The 17,638-nt window shown below is 34.8% G+C and overlaps 2 protein-coding genes across 5 annotated transcripts; one reads left to right on the top strand and one right to left on the bottom strand.

Annotated features, from left to right (window-relative positions):
• Positions 1-455: 455 nt before the first annotated feature.
• Positions 456-6,365, top strand: RBL15 (RHOMBOID-like protein 15). 2 transcript variants are annotated; one of them, XM_086575179.1, is made up of 12 exons: positions 456-612; positions 1,426-1,591; positions 1,958-2,261; positions 2,476-2,508; positions 2,630-2,721; positions 2,835-2,908; positions 4,011-4,105; positions 4,531-4,600; positions 4,829-5,004; positions 5,404-5,449; positions 5,567-5,623; positions 5,881-6,365. In XM_086575179.1, the coding sequence occupies exons 1-12, from the start codon at positions 589-591 to the stop codon at positions 5,959-5,961; spliced, it is 1,218 nt and encodes a 405-aa protein (XP_086431305.1). In that variant the 5' UTR covers positions 456-588; the 3' UTR covers positions 5,962-6,365. The 2 variants fall into 2 exon arrangements, with proteins under 2 accessions (XP_086431305.1, XP_086431304.1); XM_086575178.1 differs by having other exon boundaries at positions 4,528-4,600.
• A 796-nt stretch (positions 6,366-7,161) lies between these two features.
• Positions 7,162-13,955, bottom strand: LOC147486040 (uncharacterized). Of its 3 annotated transcripts, none has more exons than XR_015203261.1 (8): positions 13,604-13,955; positions 13,358-13,522; positions 13,110-13,268; positions 9,557-9,718; positions 9,284-9,400; positions 9,096-9,203; positions 8,008-8,942; positions 7,162-7,565 (listed from the first exon to the last, which is right to left on the bottom strand). XR_015203261.1 is itself a non-coding variant. In XM_086575177.1 (7 exons), exons 1-7 carry the CDS (start codon positions 13,892-13,894, stop codon positions 8,112-8,114), a joined length of 1,833 nt encoding a protein of 610 aa, XP_086431303.1. In that variant the 5' UTR covers positions 13,895-13,955; the 3' UTR covers positions 7,796-8,111. The 3 variants fall into 3 exon arrangements, 1 of the variants encoding a protein (XP_086431303.1); XR_015203262.1 differs by having other exon boundaries at positions 7,162-7,517; XM_086575177.1 differs by lacking the exon at positions 7,162-7,565 and having other exon boundaries at positions 7,796-8,942.
• Between the last annotated feature and the right edge of the window lie 3,683 nt (positions 13,956-17,638).

The following is a 17,638-nucleotide window of genomic DNA, read 5'->3' as shown; positions in this document are numbered from 1 at the left end:
CAACTATACATAGTGGAGTTTGCATCCTCTTTAATAAGTTTTATTTATTATCCATGTGCAAAGCACGTGCATTTTGGCTAGTATATGTAATTTACAAATTCATATACATACATATATTGTACTTTTATATATGAAAATGCAAATTTATATAATAAATTAAACATTTGCATATATAAAAATATAAATTCTCATATATTTACAAACAAATTTAAAAAATAAATATGATTCTCACCTTAGATTTCATCTTTTTATCGGTTGTTGTTTTCTTCCATTTTGTTTGTGATTGAACCACTCACTTTACTATCAGTGGAGCATTTTATTTTGAAACATTTGATTTATTTGTTTTGTTGGTTGTTTTTTTTTCTCAGTTTGGGTGTTTTAGAAAAAGATGGGGTTTTTATGGGTTAGTACCTTATTTATATAGGATAAGATGTTCGGAGATTAAACCCAAGATCTAGATAAAATATTGGTTAGGAGGGTAGATTTGTCATATCACTCTTGCAGACTCATAACAAAGCGTGAAAACTAGTATAAAAACAGCTTCCCTCTTCTCGAAGCGGGAAAAAAAAATCATTTCCTCAAAAACAAATGAGATCCAATATCGTTTCTGAGGTAACCTCTCAAAACGAATCTCTAATGTGTTAATTTGTTGAATTCATTTATAGTTTTTAGTGTTTATCAATTTATATTCCAATGTTCTAAACCCTAATTTGGTCTAACTCACTGATTATTTATATATCGTTTTGTTAGACTTATTATGATTCGTTAATTAGATCAAATGTAGTTATATAGTACTAATATTTGTACATCTTAGTTTAAATTGTTATAATGTTTTACTTATTGAGTATGGTTTGTAAAGAAACATCAAGGTGTCGGTTAGAATATAGGATTTGACATTTTCACCATGGTTAGTTAGTACCAAGTTCTGTACAGATATGAAACACTTTACTTAACTCACACGTTTAGGCTGCTGGCCTCGAATGATACATTATCACTATTAACTTGTACTTGAATGCTAGTTTACTTCTGTAAGTAGTTCTATATCTTAGAACAAGTTATTTGTGTATGCATCATGTATTAATGTGAACAACAGTAATTGAACTGAATAAGATTTTAGTTTGAGTTAATAGTGATAGGATTTTAGTTGATTTTGTCGATAAATAATTATATACTTGTACACGTTGAAATAATGAGTTTCAAAAGTACTAATGATATGGATGAGGAAAAACAGGAAATAGAATCATTTCCTCCTTTTTATATTCATTATTGTTTTCTATTGCTATTAATTAGAGACTGATGAGCCTTCTTGTATGGCTTTATTGTGCTGCTGAATTTCGTTTCTTAAGAACCTCTTTTTCAGTGTCACAATTAGTTTTATCAGTTGATTTTAGCATCTCAATGTGTAGTTTCTTCTTTGACATACAGGCAGGGTTGTCTACTAGGTTTAGCCAATGGTGGGAAAGTATCCCATTTCTTACTTCAGCCATAGTCATTGTTTGTGGGGCTATATACTTGGTGTGTCTTTTTGTTGGATATGACTCATTTACCGAGATATGTTTTTTGCCCGATGCCGTGGTACCACATTTCCAAGGTACAGTTTTCTTTTCGGACTTGGTGAGATTTGCTAGCAATGATGTTGTTTTATTGATAATTGAAGTACGAAAATATTAAAACTTTCTAACTGGAAACCACCCGTTATAGATTTATCATATTTTCTGATATACTGATATGGTACTCTGCGAGAATAATTCAAAAAGCCGTACAAAATCTATATGGTTATTGGCTGTAACTTATACATTGGTAGTGATATTATTCTGTTGTTTCGGGATCTACGATGTACATTAATTTGTCATCGATCTTTACTTGTCTAATACCTACTTTTTGTTAATTGAAATGTATTCCAGATCTCATCTCTTTGTGTTTATCTCTGAAGAGTTCACGTTTTTCGTGTGTGCAGTTTACCGGATATTCACATCAATTCTTTTTCATGGCTCCCTGCTGCATGTTTTGTTCAATATGTTAGCCCTGGTGCCTTTGGGATCTGAACTGGAGAGAATTATGGGATCTGTCCGCTTGCTGTATGTGATAATAATTCTGGCTATCAGCAATGCTCTCATTCATCTTTCTATTGCGTTATTGGTTGCCTATAATCCCTTTTCCCAACATACGTATCTTGTGAATGAATGTGCAATAGGATTCTCTGGAATCTTATTTTCCATGATTGTTATAGAGACAAGTCTCAGTGGCGCCCAATCTAGAAGGTACTGCTTATAATTGTTTTTTTTTAGGAACTTATAAATTTATTTGACAACTCCATGTATATATTTCTCTTCATTTTGGGGAACTGTTGCTCTAAAATGCACCAGGAAGACATGGATCAATAAATAGTGACTGAGTGCATGGCATTGATTACTTTGATTAGCTTTGTGGTTATGATCTTGGAATCATCTAACTATTCTCATTTTTTTTATGCAGCGTGTTTGGACTTTTTAATGTTCCTGCTAAATGGTAAGGGTGTGAATAATGCACTTGTTTTGGACACTATTTTGTCTAGTGTTCGTTTTGGTTGCAATCTTTTTGGTAAGGTTGCTTCTAGGTGCAATATATTCATTTGAGAATCAATTTTCAGGTATGTTTGGATCTTGTTGATTGTATTCCAGCTTTTGATGAAAAATGTCTCCTTACTTGGACATTTGTGCGGGATTTTGTCTGGATATGCCTGTTTGTTCCTCTCCCATCTCTTTTACACTTGTTTAACCTGCCAATTTTGTTTCAATTTACCATGTCAGAAGGTCAGAGAGATTATTTAAACTGCTATATTTTCCTTTTATCAGATGCCTATGGGTTATTCAACGTTTTACTACCTGGATCATCTTTATATTCTACCATCGAGAGCTCCTCGTTGCTGGTAATTGTTTTCAATATTCATGTTACATAATGGAAGTTAATTACTTCAGTTTTTGTTTGTTTTTCCTGTTATTCAAATATGTTTAACACTTTATGATGTAGAACATTAGTCGAGTCTGTCAGTGTCATAAGTGTGCGCTTATGTTCCCTCTACATGTTATGGGCGTGAGCCCCTTAGTTGAGTCCAAGCCCATAGTTCGAGTCCATTAGTTAGTTGGACACATGTCGTGTTCCTATTGGTTTATGCTTTCTAGGTTTACTTTAAATAATGGGCTTGTAGTTAGGGTTTTAGTAGTTGTGTTTATGTGTGTGATTTGTGATTGAGAGATTCAATAAAAGAGTGATTTTTAGGTCGTCTTTTAATTGTGGTTCAATTAAAGTGTAGATTCAATTAAACTGAAGCTTCCGCCAGTAAGATCTACATTACTTTAACGTTAGGGTTACCGATCAATTATGTCATTCAACTTTTTGTGAATTTTACTAATGAAAAATAAAAGAAAAAAAAAATCATGTTTAACTTGAGGGTTACTGGGACTGGTTGAGCATATCATATTTGCAGTGAGACATGCCACTTTACTGTCTAAAGGGTTATTGAGTCACAGGATACTCACAGCCATGTGATCTTAATGTTAGATCCATTTTGTTCTTGATAATCAGATGTAGGCTGCCACCACTGAGATGTGCTGATTCACGTGGCTGATTCTCAGTTGAAATTTGTCTGTGTTTTGGTAGCTTTTAAACATTCGTCGTCTGTTTTCTCCCTCCTAATGGGTTTTCGGTTGAGATCACACACCGCAAAATATGAATGTTACGTTGTTATGACAAAGCAACTAGGCCACAAGAGGTCTGATACATAGATTCCATCTTTTGGAAAGCAAATAAACTGAAAAAGAAAAAAGAGGAAATATGTCAATAAAATATGCACTTGCATGTTACTAAAATAAGCAGATAAACCAAAAAAGAAAGAAGAGGAAATATGTAATAATATAGGCAGTATTTACAACTGTAACATACGTTGTCTTTCTTGCTCTCCGAGCCATTTTTACCTTTCTGTTTTGAGTATTTAGAACTTAGAGCAATTTGATCGGTTCATTATTTTGCAGTCAACATGTGTTAGACGGCCCAAATTTATTTTGTGCACTGGAGGCAATCCATCTGGTTATATGCCTACACATACAAGTCCAAATTCACCACCCAGGTATTCTCTTTTTTTAATTTTGTTTTTGTTAGAGTTCTAAGAGGACATCTCCGGAGGTCGGAACTAAGGCTGTATCTCTTCTTCATTAACAGTAATACAATTTTACTATTTTCATATGATTTGTGTCCATCCATGTTCTGGATAACTTGGATGTCGTTAAAGAGTTAGGGAAAAAAAGAGAAAATACAAACGACATGGATGGAGTTGGATGGAAGGAGGGATTAATTTCACTAGCCTCATGCATGCTTGATGAGTGTCTTAATTAAACACATAAATATAATAAGATGAATTTGGTTTCAAAGTATTTGAAAATTGAAATCTTACTCAGCAATATTTTTTGACTTATGTTGACTAAGCCTAAGCCATGTGTATTTTCCGATGAGCTTTATGTAGTTACCTGTTTTTTAATCTTTATCATGCAGTAGTTTAATTTCCAGCAATATATGGAGAAACCTTTCCTCGTGGATGCCACAAAGAGAAACAGCAGTTGCTCAGGTAGTGCATCTATGACCTACAAGTCAATATTCATAAACTAATTACAAATTTAAAGATATTTGGTTGTAGATATTTTCTGTACAATAATGACATAGCTCTTCCAAGTTTTATGTTTATTTATAACCAAGCAATTGTTGCTCCATGTTCCGGGGTTCTGTTAGGTTAATGCATAGCTTAATTATTTATTTTGTTTTGTTGAACTGATAGCTTTACTATTAAAACTTGCAGTCAACACAAGATAGCAGGTTCCCCGGGCGGGGAAGGACACTTCTTTCAAGTCAGAATCAAGCTGCTTCTGCTTTAGGCTCTGACTCAAGCTTACAGGATAGACTTTTGGATAACAACAACCCCAATCATCTTTCATCGGCAATAAGCACTGTTGGACATCAGAATCCAGAGGGAAGGTATGTTAATGAGGTGTATTAATATTAGTATTTTCAGCATGCTTTTTAATCGTTTATATTACATAAGCAAGCCCAAAGGAGCTGATTGTTTACCAAATAAACTACCTGCAATTTGAAGGTTATTGAGTTGTTTTTAGTTATGCATATGAAAACCATGGAAAGTTTGAATGGAAAAAAAAAATTATTAACCTAAACGCTGTGGGCATCAGGATGTTGAAGGAACACTTTCTTTCATTACTGTTGATCTACTCCAGACTGTGTGAGTGCAGGGTCCTCTTCTGTTAGATAGTGATATCTAATCATTGTAACAAGCTGGAAACTATACTGACTTAGTCACTGCAAGTTAACAATTTTAGTGTAGCTTATATATCCATTCGCTTTGCTTTACTGGTGTTGCAGGCGTTCAGGTGTGGATAGTGCAGGAGCAGTTCCTTCACATCACCAGGTTTTGACCATTCTATTTAGAATAGATTACCAAGCTAAAAAAGAAGATAGACAGTTGTTCAAATACACCTAGCTAGTTCTCAAACATTTAGTTGGTCTATCTGTTTACTGGATGCAGGGTGCAGTTACCTTTGAAGATGAGCTCCAAAAACTTGTGGCAATGGGTTTTGAAAAGGTACCCCAAAACAAACTTTTTGACCTTATTCCTTGTTCTTGTGGGAAATGATTTGCTTTCCACTAGGTTTAGAGGAAATTAAGAAGCCTAACAGTCTCTATTCTCTTAGATATGGTTCCTTTAATTAATTTATTTATTTTACAAGCTTTTATAGATCACAGAAATATAAATTGGTACTCGTAGTATATATAATTTGTTTTATTTAGACTGCTACAAGTTGGATGGTGCTTGACCAACGGGTGGTGACATTTATGCAGACACAGGCAGAAGTCGCTCTCACAGCCGCTGATGGAGATTCGAATGTTGCAGTGGAGATTCTCATGACGCAGCAGAGCTAGATTGTAATCAAACTTGTCCATAGATTTAAAGATACAAATATACGAGAGGTAGTCTTCAAAGTTATATGAGGTTCCATTTGGTACTTTTTGCAGTATGGTAGTAAAACCAGATGAGACTATGCCTTGAAGGGTAAAAAAAGGAAAAAGGGCAGTTCGTGGTAAGGTACTTTTTCCCTGCCCCCCTCATTTAAGGTGATCTGAACCCATCTTGCTATCCCTGCAGTTGCAAGTATAGTTTGTTGACCATCCGAGTAATAGGCTTAAATCAGCATGGATACAATTTACTGATTTACTAGAAGACCAACTCTGTTCTCTGTAACAGACCTTGTATACAATCCTCACGGTGCAAAGTTTCTGTTGTTTATTAACTGTTTGATAACATGCTAACAGTTGCTGAGGCCCGAGGGTTCGTGTGATTGTTTTTTTTTACTGCTTTTCTGCATCCATTCTTCAGGGTAAGAGTTTCATTTTTCTTTTGTACCAAAAGCGCAGACCAACTTCGTTTAGTCAGTCTCCCCCAGCTGTTCTCAATTGTGGATTCTAGTTAATGCCACGGAACCCTAATATGTCAAACCACCAGTTCTTGTGCATTGAGACAAGTATTACTTGGTTTATATTACAGTTCTGTTGTACTACAACTGACTAAGCACAATCACAAAATTAAGGTGTGTTTCTTCATAGATCCGGATAATGAACTGCTACATGAATACATGATACATGATACAGTTATCTATTTTGCCAAAGAGTACTCTTTGCCAAAAGGTATGGATGTATGGTCCGCATTCATGTAAGCAGAATTTTCTGTTCTCCAACAGCAAACAATGGAACTACGTCCTTGTTCTCCATACAATTAATGGGTCCAACCCCCAACGTTAACTCTACCTCAACTCTACAAAGTCCAACGTCAACTCTACAAGAGCACGTCATTCTACATCAATTAATAGTCATCTCTTGTAAAACCATTTGCATGAAGCATTCAGGGCAAGGTTCCGAACAAACACTAAATTGGCGATTATATGTCATGCTCAACGGAACAAGTATATGCCCATTTTGGTCTATCCATCCAGATGACAAAAGCCTTTTATGTAGTTCTCCCGATGCTTGCAAAGTTGCAATGATACGGGATGGAATAGCGGATAGTATAAAATTTCTTTCCACAGATTCGCAGAAAGTTTATAAAACGCTTAAAGAATAGTCAAATGGTGAAACCTCCCTTAACATTCCATTAGCACATGGAATATTAAATGTCTGAACTGATTAAGAAAAGAGAAATACAGGATGGGGAGTTGAGTCGCTTCACTATACAACTCTCTATAGAATAACAGATTAGATAGGTATCTGAAAAAAATACTTCCAAAAACGAATGATTATTATTTTTGTTTTCAACAATGTAAGTAAAATTCCAAGGTCCATAATGCATGCGTTGGCGCTTCAACAGCATATACACAGATAATTCTTTTTGAGTGCATCACTGATTGGTTGTAATGTTGTATAGACTATAGAGCGATGCCAGGATTTGATCCCAGGTCACGGAATCAGCCAGTCTTTACCACCTTCTGCATTAAATGGGGGCAGCAAGACATCAATACCTTGGCGCACAGTTTCTGCAAACATCACATTGACAGTCATCTCTCAATCAGCTTAAAAAAAAATAAAGTGTCTAAATTAAACTCTGCTTCAGTGTATGTGTACACATCTGCCAAACAAAATCAAATGCATTCAACCAGGAGAAAGTGCATTCGTGATTAGGCACTTCAATATCGCGTGTTGAAAATTAATGTCATTATAAAGATACGCTGCGTTGCTCTTTGGAAAAGGTATACTTCAACAAAGAGATCAAAAGTAGGACATATATTGAACTGACAAAAAATTTAAAAATTCGGCGTCTTGCTATAACTATTTTGATTACCTCGTCAGAAAAACAGTTGCCAAAATACCTAACTCCCTTATAGACCATCAGACCATTTCAAGTGATGCCAGTTGCACATCAAAATGGAGTACACCAAACAAATAAATACTCGGTTGAACTAAAGAAAAAACACTTACAATTTTACAACAGGTTCAATGCCCTCCCACAAGGAGCTCAAGATTGAAATTTCCTTGAGCAGTGTCTCTCAATGACACTAGGATATAAATAAAATTGGCACCTGTCACCAGTCATAACTTCTGCTTCCACTACCAATAGAATTGCCAAATCGGGAGGGTGTATACATGTGCTGGTAAGAATTGGCTGAACCATGTGAATTTGGAGTCATGGGAATATGAGGATAAGCTGAACCATGTGAATTTGGAGTCATGGGAATATGAGGATAAGCTGAACCATGTGAATTTGGAGTCATTGGAGTATGAGGATAAGCTGAACCATGGGAATTTGGAGTCCTGGGAATATGAGGATAAGCTGAACCAGAACCTTGAGTCATTGGGAAATGTGGATAAGCAGAACTATGTGAATTTGGAGTAATCGGAACACGAGGATAAGCTGAAACATGTGAAATTGGAGTTCTAGGAGTTGAATTATAATTAAGAGGAGTTGCGTGATAATTTGGAACATGTGAAATTGGAGTCCTCCGTATGTGATTATGTGACTTCCATGGAGACTGAGAATTCGAATTAAGACCTCCAATGTTAAGATCAGTATTTCTGTGTGCCTTCTTGGTTGAAGTTGAAGGAGACCTCCAACCACTATCTGTGGCTTTTCTCTTAGGACGGTCTCCTAGATCATCTGGTATCCACCCACCCCTTTGCTTTGATCTTCCTCCAGTCTCAAAGTCTCTTTCTTGTTCTCCTGGATCATCCATTATCCACCTACCCTTTCGATTCGATCTTCCTCCATTGGCAAAGTCTCTTTCTTCATATTCGATGCTTTTCTTTTTATGATTTTTATTAAGATCGGGAGGTGCAGACTGAAATCCCGATGAATGCCTGCCTTTCTTTGAATTTTTCTGAGTAGGGGAAGATGATTCAGCCATCCAACGATCAGGCTGCAATAACTTTGAATTAAATAATGCAGAATATGGTTGACAGGACTAGATTAATCTAGATAATCAACATCCAAAAGGAATGACGATAATAAGAAAGGTCTTAAAGCCAAATATAATTATCTAAAATCAGGTCAGGGTGTATGGAGCACTGACCTTGGAAAAGCTTGTGCAGCCTCTTGCGAAATGTCCTTCCTCCCCGCATTTATAGCATAAAGTCGCTGGGGGTGCACCGCTTACCTCTCCGCGTTGTTTTGCACATCCCTGCAGCAATTTTCTCACATAAGATTGGTTGAAGTTTATTCAATGAAGATAGGTTGCTTTTCAATAAATATATTGCTTACCGCGCCAATATGATCTGATTGTCCACAGTTGTAACATGACACTTCTCGTGGACCAGGATCAATGGAGTCAACACAACAAAGATGGCCAAGCCTCTTACAAACATAACACTGTATATCCTGTCCAAGTGGGGAAGAAAAAATACGGTAATTTTCATGAAATGGATGTGCAAGTCATCCAATCTCACCCTGACGGCCTTTTTGAAAGACAAACAAGAAATAGATATTTCCATGAAAACTAACAATGATTACTAGCATGTGGAAGAGTCTACAGACCTTAAGATCGCCAAGGTCATAATCTTTCGAGCAAGTAGACATGAGATGCCCTTGATCTCCACATCTTAAACAGATCTTATTCTCCCGCGAGTTTTCTTGGTGTTTCTCAGGACAGCATTTGGCACGATGACCTCTCTTTTTGCAGATGAAGCAATCTTGACCCTGAAAGAGAAGAAACCCATTAATACTCCGAAACGTAACCCCAGAGCTTTGGTAGGGTAGCTTTTCTATGGTGAAAGAAGAAAGCCGTCTATTTTCTCCCCAGATGTTATGATATCAGAATTCCAAGAGTACAGGACCATGATGATTAAAAATTCCTAATTAGAAAAATCTCATAAAGATGACCTAAAGATGGGAACATATATTTGGAGGATAAGTTAAGTATCCTTTACAAGTATCTGGACCTCTCAATTCTAAAACTTCGGCAGATCTCCTTTATGATGCTCAGTAAAGCAACTTTCTCATCAGATATACCTGCCTTTCTCTCCACAGGATAGAAACATAGACACCTTTTTAAATATTAAGTACAAGTACAGTTGGTTCAAACTTCTACACATTACAAGATTACAATGGATCTAAACTCCTTTGGTTCTGCGTTTGGCTAAGCTCAAATTATAAGCTGCATTCCTCTTGAAGTTTATAGCATATACATGTGTCTAGTCTAGACAAGCAAATTTTGTCCTAATAAGTTATTAGCAAAAGCAACTGAAAGACAGTTTCTACTACTAACGCATTAAGAGTTAAGACGGAAATATACACAGAGTTTGAAATATACACAGAGTTAAGACAGTTTATCCTGAGCCAGATAACCCAGATTAAAGCAGAATAAACTCCCATCTATAACTAAGTGTTCAAAAGGAATATCACGTGTGATTGCCTCTCATCAAACACCCTGTACCAAAAGAAACAAGGCTCTTGATGACCTCCTCCTTACATGACTAGGAAAGGAACCATATACCAACTATGACATCCCTTCAGTAAATGAATTATCAAATCTTAAGTGCCAGGAGGCTGTCTAGTAATTATGTGTTCACCATATCTGGGCATGTTCATTAGACTCATGAGTCATGACAATGCAAACGTATTTTAGACCTGTTATGATAAATGTTAACATCCACTCACGGGCCCAATTTGTTTCTGGTATTCTACAGTCTGCTTGTGGTACAGAAGATCAATTAGTGAGAGGAAAAACTAAGAAAGGTAGCATGATATCTGAATTAAACCGTATATGATTTTCAACATAGGATAGGCCAGAGGGGTGATTTCAAAACATAAAAACCCTGGCAACTTGTGCACCATACTGGGATTTTTCTTTTCCTTCTTTCCTTGGGGTTTCGATTGATTGTAATCGGCAGATTTATACCCTTGAACACAAATCATTTTATTTTTAGATTAAAAACAAAAAACAAACACCTAAACAAACAAAATCGATTTTATGCTAACTCCAAAAGATGAAAATGGTGATTGGTTTGATAACAGACAAGATATTGCCATTTTGGTAATCATATACTGATATTTTCCATTCTTGTTTACCACTTCTGATCCTCATTTGCCTGATTACATTCCTTACATTAGCCCTATTATTTACTGATTCAGTGATTCTGATAATGAATACCTAACTCAACATGTTGCCATGGATGAGATATATCATGCCCTTTCTGCTATGGACCCAGGCAAGATTCCCGGGCCTGATGGGTTCACTCTTTGTTCTACTAAGACCATTGCCATTTTCTTGAATCTGACATTTTAAATAATATTGAAAACATTTTTAACTCAAATATTCTCCTATATAAAATTCAATAATACTAACATAACTCTTATCCCTAAAAATACCAAACCCTACTCAAATCGAGAACTACAGATATATAAGCTTATGCAATATTATATACAAAATTATATTGAGGATATTAGCGAATAATTTAAAAGTTGTGCTGGATAAAATGATTCCTCCTTTTCAGTCTGCTTTTGTTAAAAACAGACAAAATGGCCGAATATACTATTATCCTTCAAGAAATTCTTGATGAAATGAAAAAGAAAAATGGGGTTCAGGGTGGCATGGCTATTAAGTTAGACATGCATAAGGCATTTGATCAAATTGAATGGCCTTATCTTCCGCAGATCCTTAGACATGCATAAGACTTTGATCAAAGTGAAATTTTCATTAATAAAGGAGAAGTGGATTAGTTGGCTATCTCCTCCTTTTCCATCAATTTAAATGGGTCACTTTACTTCCACTAGGTATCTCTGCCAAGGAAACCCCTTGTCTCCCTTTTTATCTATATTATGTTCAGACTTCCTCCTAGAAGTATTGCTAGCACGCAACATGCGAAGAAGAGACATGGAATATGCATATCTAGGAATGCTACGCCTGTTCCTCGTCTAATGTTGCCGATGACTTGACGACTGTTTCCTATTTGTTAGAGCTAACTTGTTTAACACCCATAATGTTCTTGATTGCCTTAATGAGTATTGTTCATTAATAAATCCTGTATTACTTTCAGCAATAATACGCACCATAGGATAAACAAAATGATATCTAGAATTCTGAAAATTCCTCTTTCTAACAGTAATAACACTTTACTTAGGTATAGACTTTGTTCTTGCTAAACCTAACTATATAAGCATTAGTAAAACTCTCAATAAGCATTAGATCTGATCCCTCTATTATTTTAGAAGTCACATGCTAGCACATGATTTCTTAAAAAGAATAGAACATTCCAATAGACTATAAATCTTAACAAAACAAAGTAAAAAAGAGCCCCAACACCAAGCTGATTAGTGGATCAATTTCAATGGTCCTGCATCACATCTATACACAGTGTTCAAAAAGAATATCTTGTGTCTCGTCAAACGACTTGTACCAAAAGAAACAAGGCCCTTGGTTGAAATTATAAGTTTATAACCTCTTCCTTAGACGCTACCACTTTTTCAAAATGTCAGATATTTCTTTCCAACCATGTACCTAAACGACTAGGAATTGAATCATATTCCAAATATGACATCCCTTCGGCAAAATGAACTCTCACGTCTCAAGTGTCAGGAGGCTAGTAATGCGTTCACCAAATCTGTGCGCACACCCATTAGACACACCAAAATACAATTGTATTCCAGACCTGCTCTCGTCAATGATAACACCTACTCCAGAGTCAAACTTACTTCCTGTATTCTACAGTTTGCTTGTGGTTAACAGAAGAACAATTGGAGAGGAGGTATAAAGTAAGGTAGCATAACATCTGGATTGAAATCGTATCTGATTACAACATCGGATAAGGGTACCTCTAAAACATAAAGATGCTGACAACTCATGCAGAATGAGTCATCTTTCTAGGATCCGACTTTAAAGTATCATTATATTTTGACTCTAGCATAAAGACCCTGACAACAACTCGGGCAGATAGTTAATGTTATTATGTATTTTGATTCTAGCAGTTGCAAATCATTTTATACTTTCCTTTGGGTTGTGATTATTTGTAATTGGCACATTTAAGTTTTTTCAGATTATAAAAACAAATACATAAACAAACAAAGATATAAAAGTTGAATTGACACATACCTGAGTACAGTTCCTGATACCATGATCAAAACTCCCACAAATAAAGCACGGTTTCTTCCGCTTCTTTGCTGTACAGTTCACTGCATTATGACCTTCTTCACCACAGTTATAACAAGCTCCCCAGCTTTTATCTTGTGGGTCAAAATATCTCGGCCCCCGCTATCAAAACAAAGTCCAAACGTATAAATAATAAGCACATTTCACATTTCACATCTCATTCAATTTCAATTACAGTTTTAATTACTCACAAGAAGCTTCCGCAACACGATATTATTCTCCAACACCTCAACTGCTTCAACATCATCACCAGCTTGTTTAGTTATTTCCCCCCCAACTTCCCCACTCTTTACAACAACAAGTGGTTCTGTTTCACCTTCCACAGATGTAACTATTCCCATTGGCTCTTCAACATCCTACATCATAATAACAGATTCATAATTACATATCAAGTTCAAATATTTTTCACAAATGGAAACAAGATTCAATATACTTACAGCATCAACTATCTTATTTCTCTTCTTATTCTTATTATTCTTCTTCTTTCTCTTCTTCTTCTTTTTCAATTCTGGTATAACAAATAATTGAGTATTATTCTTAATCTGAGCATCTTCACCTGACGACAAATCAATAACTTTCTCCTTTTCTTTTCTTTGTCTTGCTTTTTCAACGATTTGGAGAGTTAAATCTTCATTCGCTTCTTCATCATCACTACTACTCAATAAAATTACTGTTTCTTCATCCGTTTCTTCAATTACTTTCTCTTTTGAGTTCCTTCTCTTCACCATTGTTTGATTAGGAAAATAAAGATTCAATCTTTTTTTTTTTTTTTTGAATTCTAGTAGGGTTTGGAGAGATTAGTTTTAGATATATTGTCGATATTTTCATCCGGAATGTCGACACTGATTTTTTTTATTTCAACTAGAATAGAATACCACGATATTTTGTGTTTACTAAAAATCCGGGTACCAATCAATATTGTGTAAAATGATTTTTAATTTAAAAGTGTTTAAAAATAAAAATAGTTTTACACATTTTTTAAAACTCATTTAATTCTAACTACATTCACGTTTTATCATCAACCTTTTATTTGGTCTTATTGATTTAGATTATAATTAATTAACGAGTCATTTATTATCAAATTTTATTTAAACGAATTGAAGTTTTTACCAGATCACAAACATATCAAAATATAGCTAGAGAGGTTTTAATGGCGATATAATATACAAGACGAAGAGGTGCCAATAACAGCAAGGGAATTAATATTATTACTTACTTACACACCTTTTATATTAACATTGTCGCTTTATGAATATTTGAATCGAAGTTGTTTGACTTTTGCCCATTTTTCTATGCCTATCTCCTCAATCATTTCTAACACAAACTTTACAAATAAATGCACTCAATCAATCAAGTGTTTTGCATTTATTCTAATGCAATCTTACAAATAAATGCACTCAATCAATCAAGTGTTTTGCATTTATACTAATACAAACTCATTTGTAGATGCGTTCATCCAATCTATAAGTTCACTTGTAGATGCGTTCATCCAATCAAGAAAATGATTTACATTCATTCTAATACAAGCTTATAAGTGAATGCACTCAATCAATCAAGTGTTTTGCACTTATTCTAATGCAAACTTACAAGTGAATGCACTAAATCAATCAAGTGTTTTTGCATTCATTCTAATGCAAGCTAACTTACAAGTGAATGCTTCAACTAATTCTCTTACTTTAGAGACAAACCACAATTTCCTTTCTTTCCCGCAGTTTTCCACTTTTCTTTTGTGTCTTGGATGCAACCACGGATGTCGCGCAAACCTCATCATATATCTTGTAAACGAGCATATAAGGTGGCCTTGGCGCCTTGCTAAGACATCACCTTCTTCACAAATTCCAAACTGCAAATTAAAACAATAATTTAGTTAGGCAAAACACTATTATTTATTTTGTAATTTCTATTTGTTTAAGAATAAAGAAATTTATCCAATCATCATTAACTTCGAACCAATTCTCGCCATTCAGCACATAGCAAATGTAGTGACCACGTTTCTCACTTCCATCATGCACAACAACTGCATGGCAGACTATACTTGACCAATAACATTAATATTTTAAAATTTAGAGAAAATACATAAGGCAAAATAAAATATTAAACTTAAAGAAAAATTCAATAAACAAAGGGTGTTAATATTCTTCCCGCCCAACCCTATAAGCTCACCGCCCCCATAAGCAAAATGACTAACATACCCCTCTGTCTACCTGGTCACGTCCCTCCAAAATCATTGTTTTCTACTTCTCGTTCTTTTCTTCAACCATTTTCACTCAAGTTTTCCTAAGTGGAGTACATCGATACTTAAGTTATGAACATGTTTTCTTCTTCTTTTTCGTGTAGAACTAGATTTGATGTTAATTCAACGAAGTGGGCAAAGAGCATGTTGGAAATCAATTTCGATCCTTCTATTTTAGGGGCATGACCAATTTCAATTTCAATTTCAAAGGAGTTGATCGATATTATGACTCTTTGTGTATTAGCTACCCTCTCCTTGTGACCTTGTTCTAGCATCTAGCATTGTAGCTACTTCATCCTATTTGATACTACTAACGGCCCAAGTAGGATAAAATGATATGGTCGACACATATTGGGTACATATTATAATTGGTATGTGCTATTACAGGAAAGTTAAAAAAATTTGTGCTCGCAAAATTTTACTTGTTCATGTCAATTGATATTGTGACTTGGATGTTATGAAAGCATTAAGAAAATTAGTTCCTTGCAGCAATGGGTTTACATCCATTTAGATAACATAGAGACGGAGAGAGAAAAGAAGAGTTAATTGCAGTGTGGCGGTGGTTTTTGAGAGGGGGCCTATTGGGCATTTTAATTTTTGGGGCGGTGAGTTTATAAGGTTTGGTGGTGAGTATATTAGCACCCTAAACAAACCTACCGGGTTTTCTAGTATATACACTACAACGACACTTTCGACATCCCTCGTGTGAAGTACTACAATAGGCTAAACCCCTACATCCATTTTGCACTTTAAATACGGATGACTCAGTAATTAAAGATTCGAAGGTTGGTGGTCTATTACGTAATTGTTTAGGGGAACCAATATTAGCGTTTGCGGATGTTTGTAACGAAGAGTATCCACTATACGCAGTTGAGTTATGGGCGATAAAAATAGGTTTGCGGCATGCATTATCTAGTAGTGTGCGATTTATTAACGTGGATACTGATTCCACAGATGTTGTAAGTTTAATTTATAACATAAGGCAAAATAAAATATTAAACTTAAAGAAAAATTCAATAAACAAACCTACCGAGTTTTCTAGTATATACACTACAACAACACTTTCGACATGTTACAAAAGACCTTTTGTAACATTTTAGTTAACATTTATGAATGTGTTTAGAGGTTATGTAAAAATTTGAGAATGTCACAAAAGATGCGATCATTTTTAAAGTGTTACGAATGTGCTAGTGTAACATTTTAGAAAAGTCACAAAGCTGCTTTTGTGGGATGACTTCTAAGCTAATATAATGAACGTGGTTGCTTGGACCCGATTACTTGCATACAACAAAGAGAAAAAATCTGGCAAAATAACACTTAAAATAACATAAAATGTTGTAAGAATAAAAGTTCCAACCTAAAATCCGAGCCGTCGAAAAACTTAAAAATCGCATGTTAAGTCGGACTTTTCTTTAAGGGTCTAAAAGTTTATTTTCTTTAAAATTCAAAATCATCAATTTGTGGCATATGGCCATTAGAATTTGATCAATTTGTGGCATATGGCCATTAGAATTTGTTATACCTTCCTGTAAAAGAAAACTATTCCATGTTTTAAATCTTCAATTTATTGTGCGTGTCGAATTAAATATAAAACAAATCGGTTGTTCTCCTTCATCATACTTAGGATTATTGTTAAAAACTTAAATAGAATAGAAAAGAGAATTGTAAAAGGAAGAGATGAGAGAGAACAAGACAAAAACTTCTTTCTTTGTTGGCTTTTGTTTTGGGGTATGCTAAACAAAATGATAAATATAAATGAAAGTAAAAACACTTATTTTAATTTATTTTTATGTTTGGGTATGCCATTATTTCCCTACCAATATCACTCATCATATAACTTGTAACATTTTATGGAAAATAATGTTACAATAAAATTTTGTTTTGCGTAATGTTCCCAACAAAATGTTGCAAAAGCTCGTATTTGTTGTAGTGATAAATAAAAATAAAGTAAAGCTGGATAATTATTAACTCGGTGATCAACTTTGCCACTAGCCAACAAACATCCAACACCCAAGTTGAATGAAAAAAATCTTTGGAAGAACATATCACTACAACAAAAAACTAGTTTATATCACTGAACAGTGACAAAAAGTTTTTTGTTATTGTTTTTTTTTTACAAAACCGTGACCAAGTGGGAGTCATATTTTTTTTTCCAAAACTGTCACAAATATTTCCTCAATAGACGGTTTCAGCCACTTAAAACCGTGACAAATACGTGAAAAAAAGTTAGTTTCTTTCT

Source organism: Coptis chinensis, chromosome 7, assembly GCF_015680905.1.
Source record: "Coptis chinensis isolate HL-2020 chromosome 7, ASM1568090v1, whole genome shotgun sequence".
Lineage (NCBI taxonomy): Eukaryota > Viridiplantae > Streptophyta > Magnoliopsida > Ranunculales > Ranunculaceae > Coptis > Coptis chinensis.
Note: the sequence above shows the minus strand (reverse complement) of the source record. Positions and strands in the feature narration are given on the sequence as shown.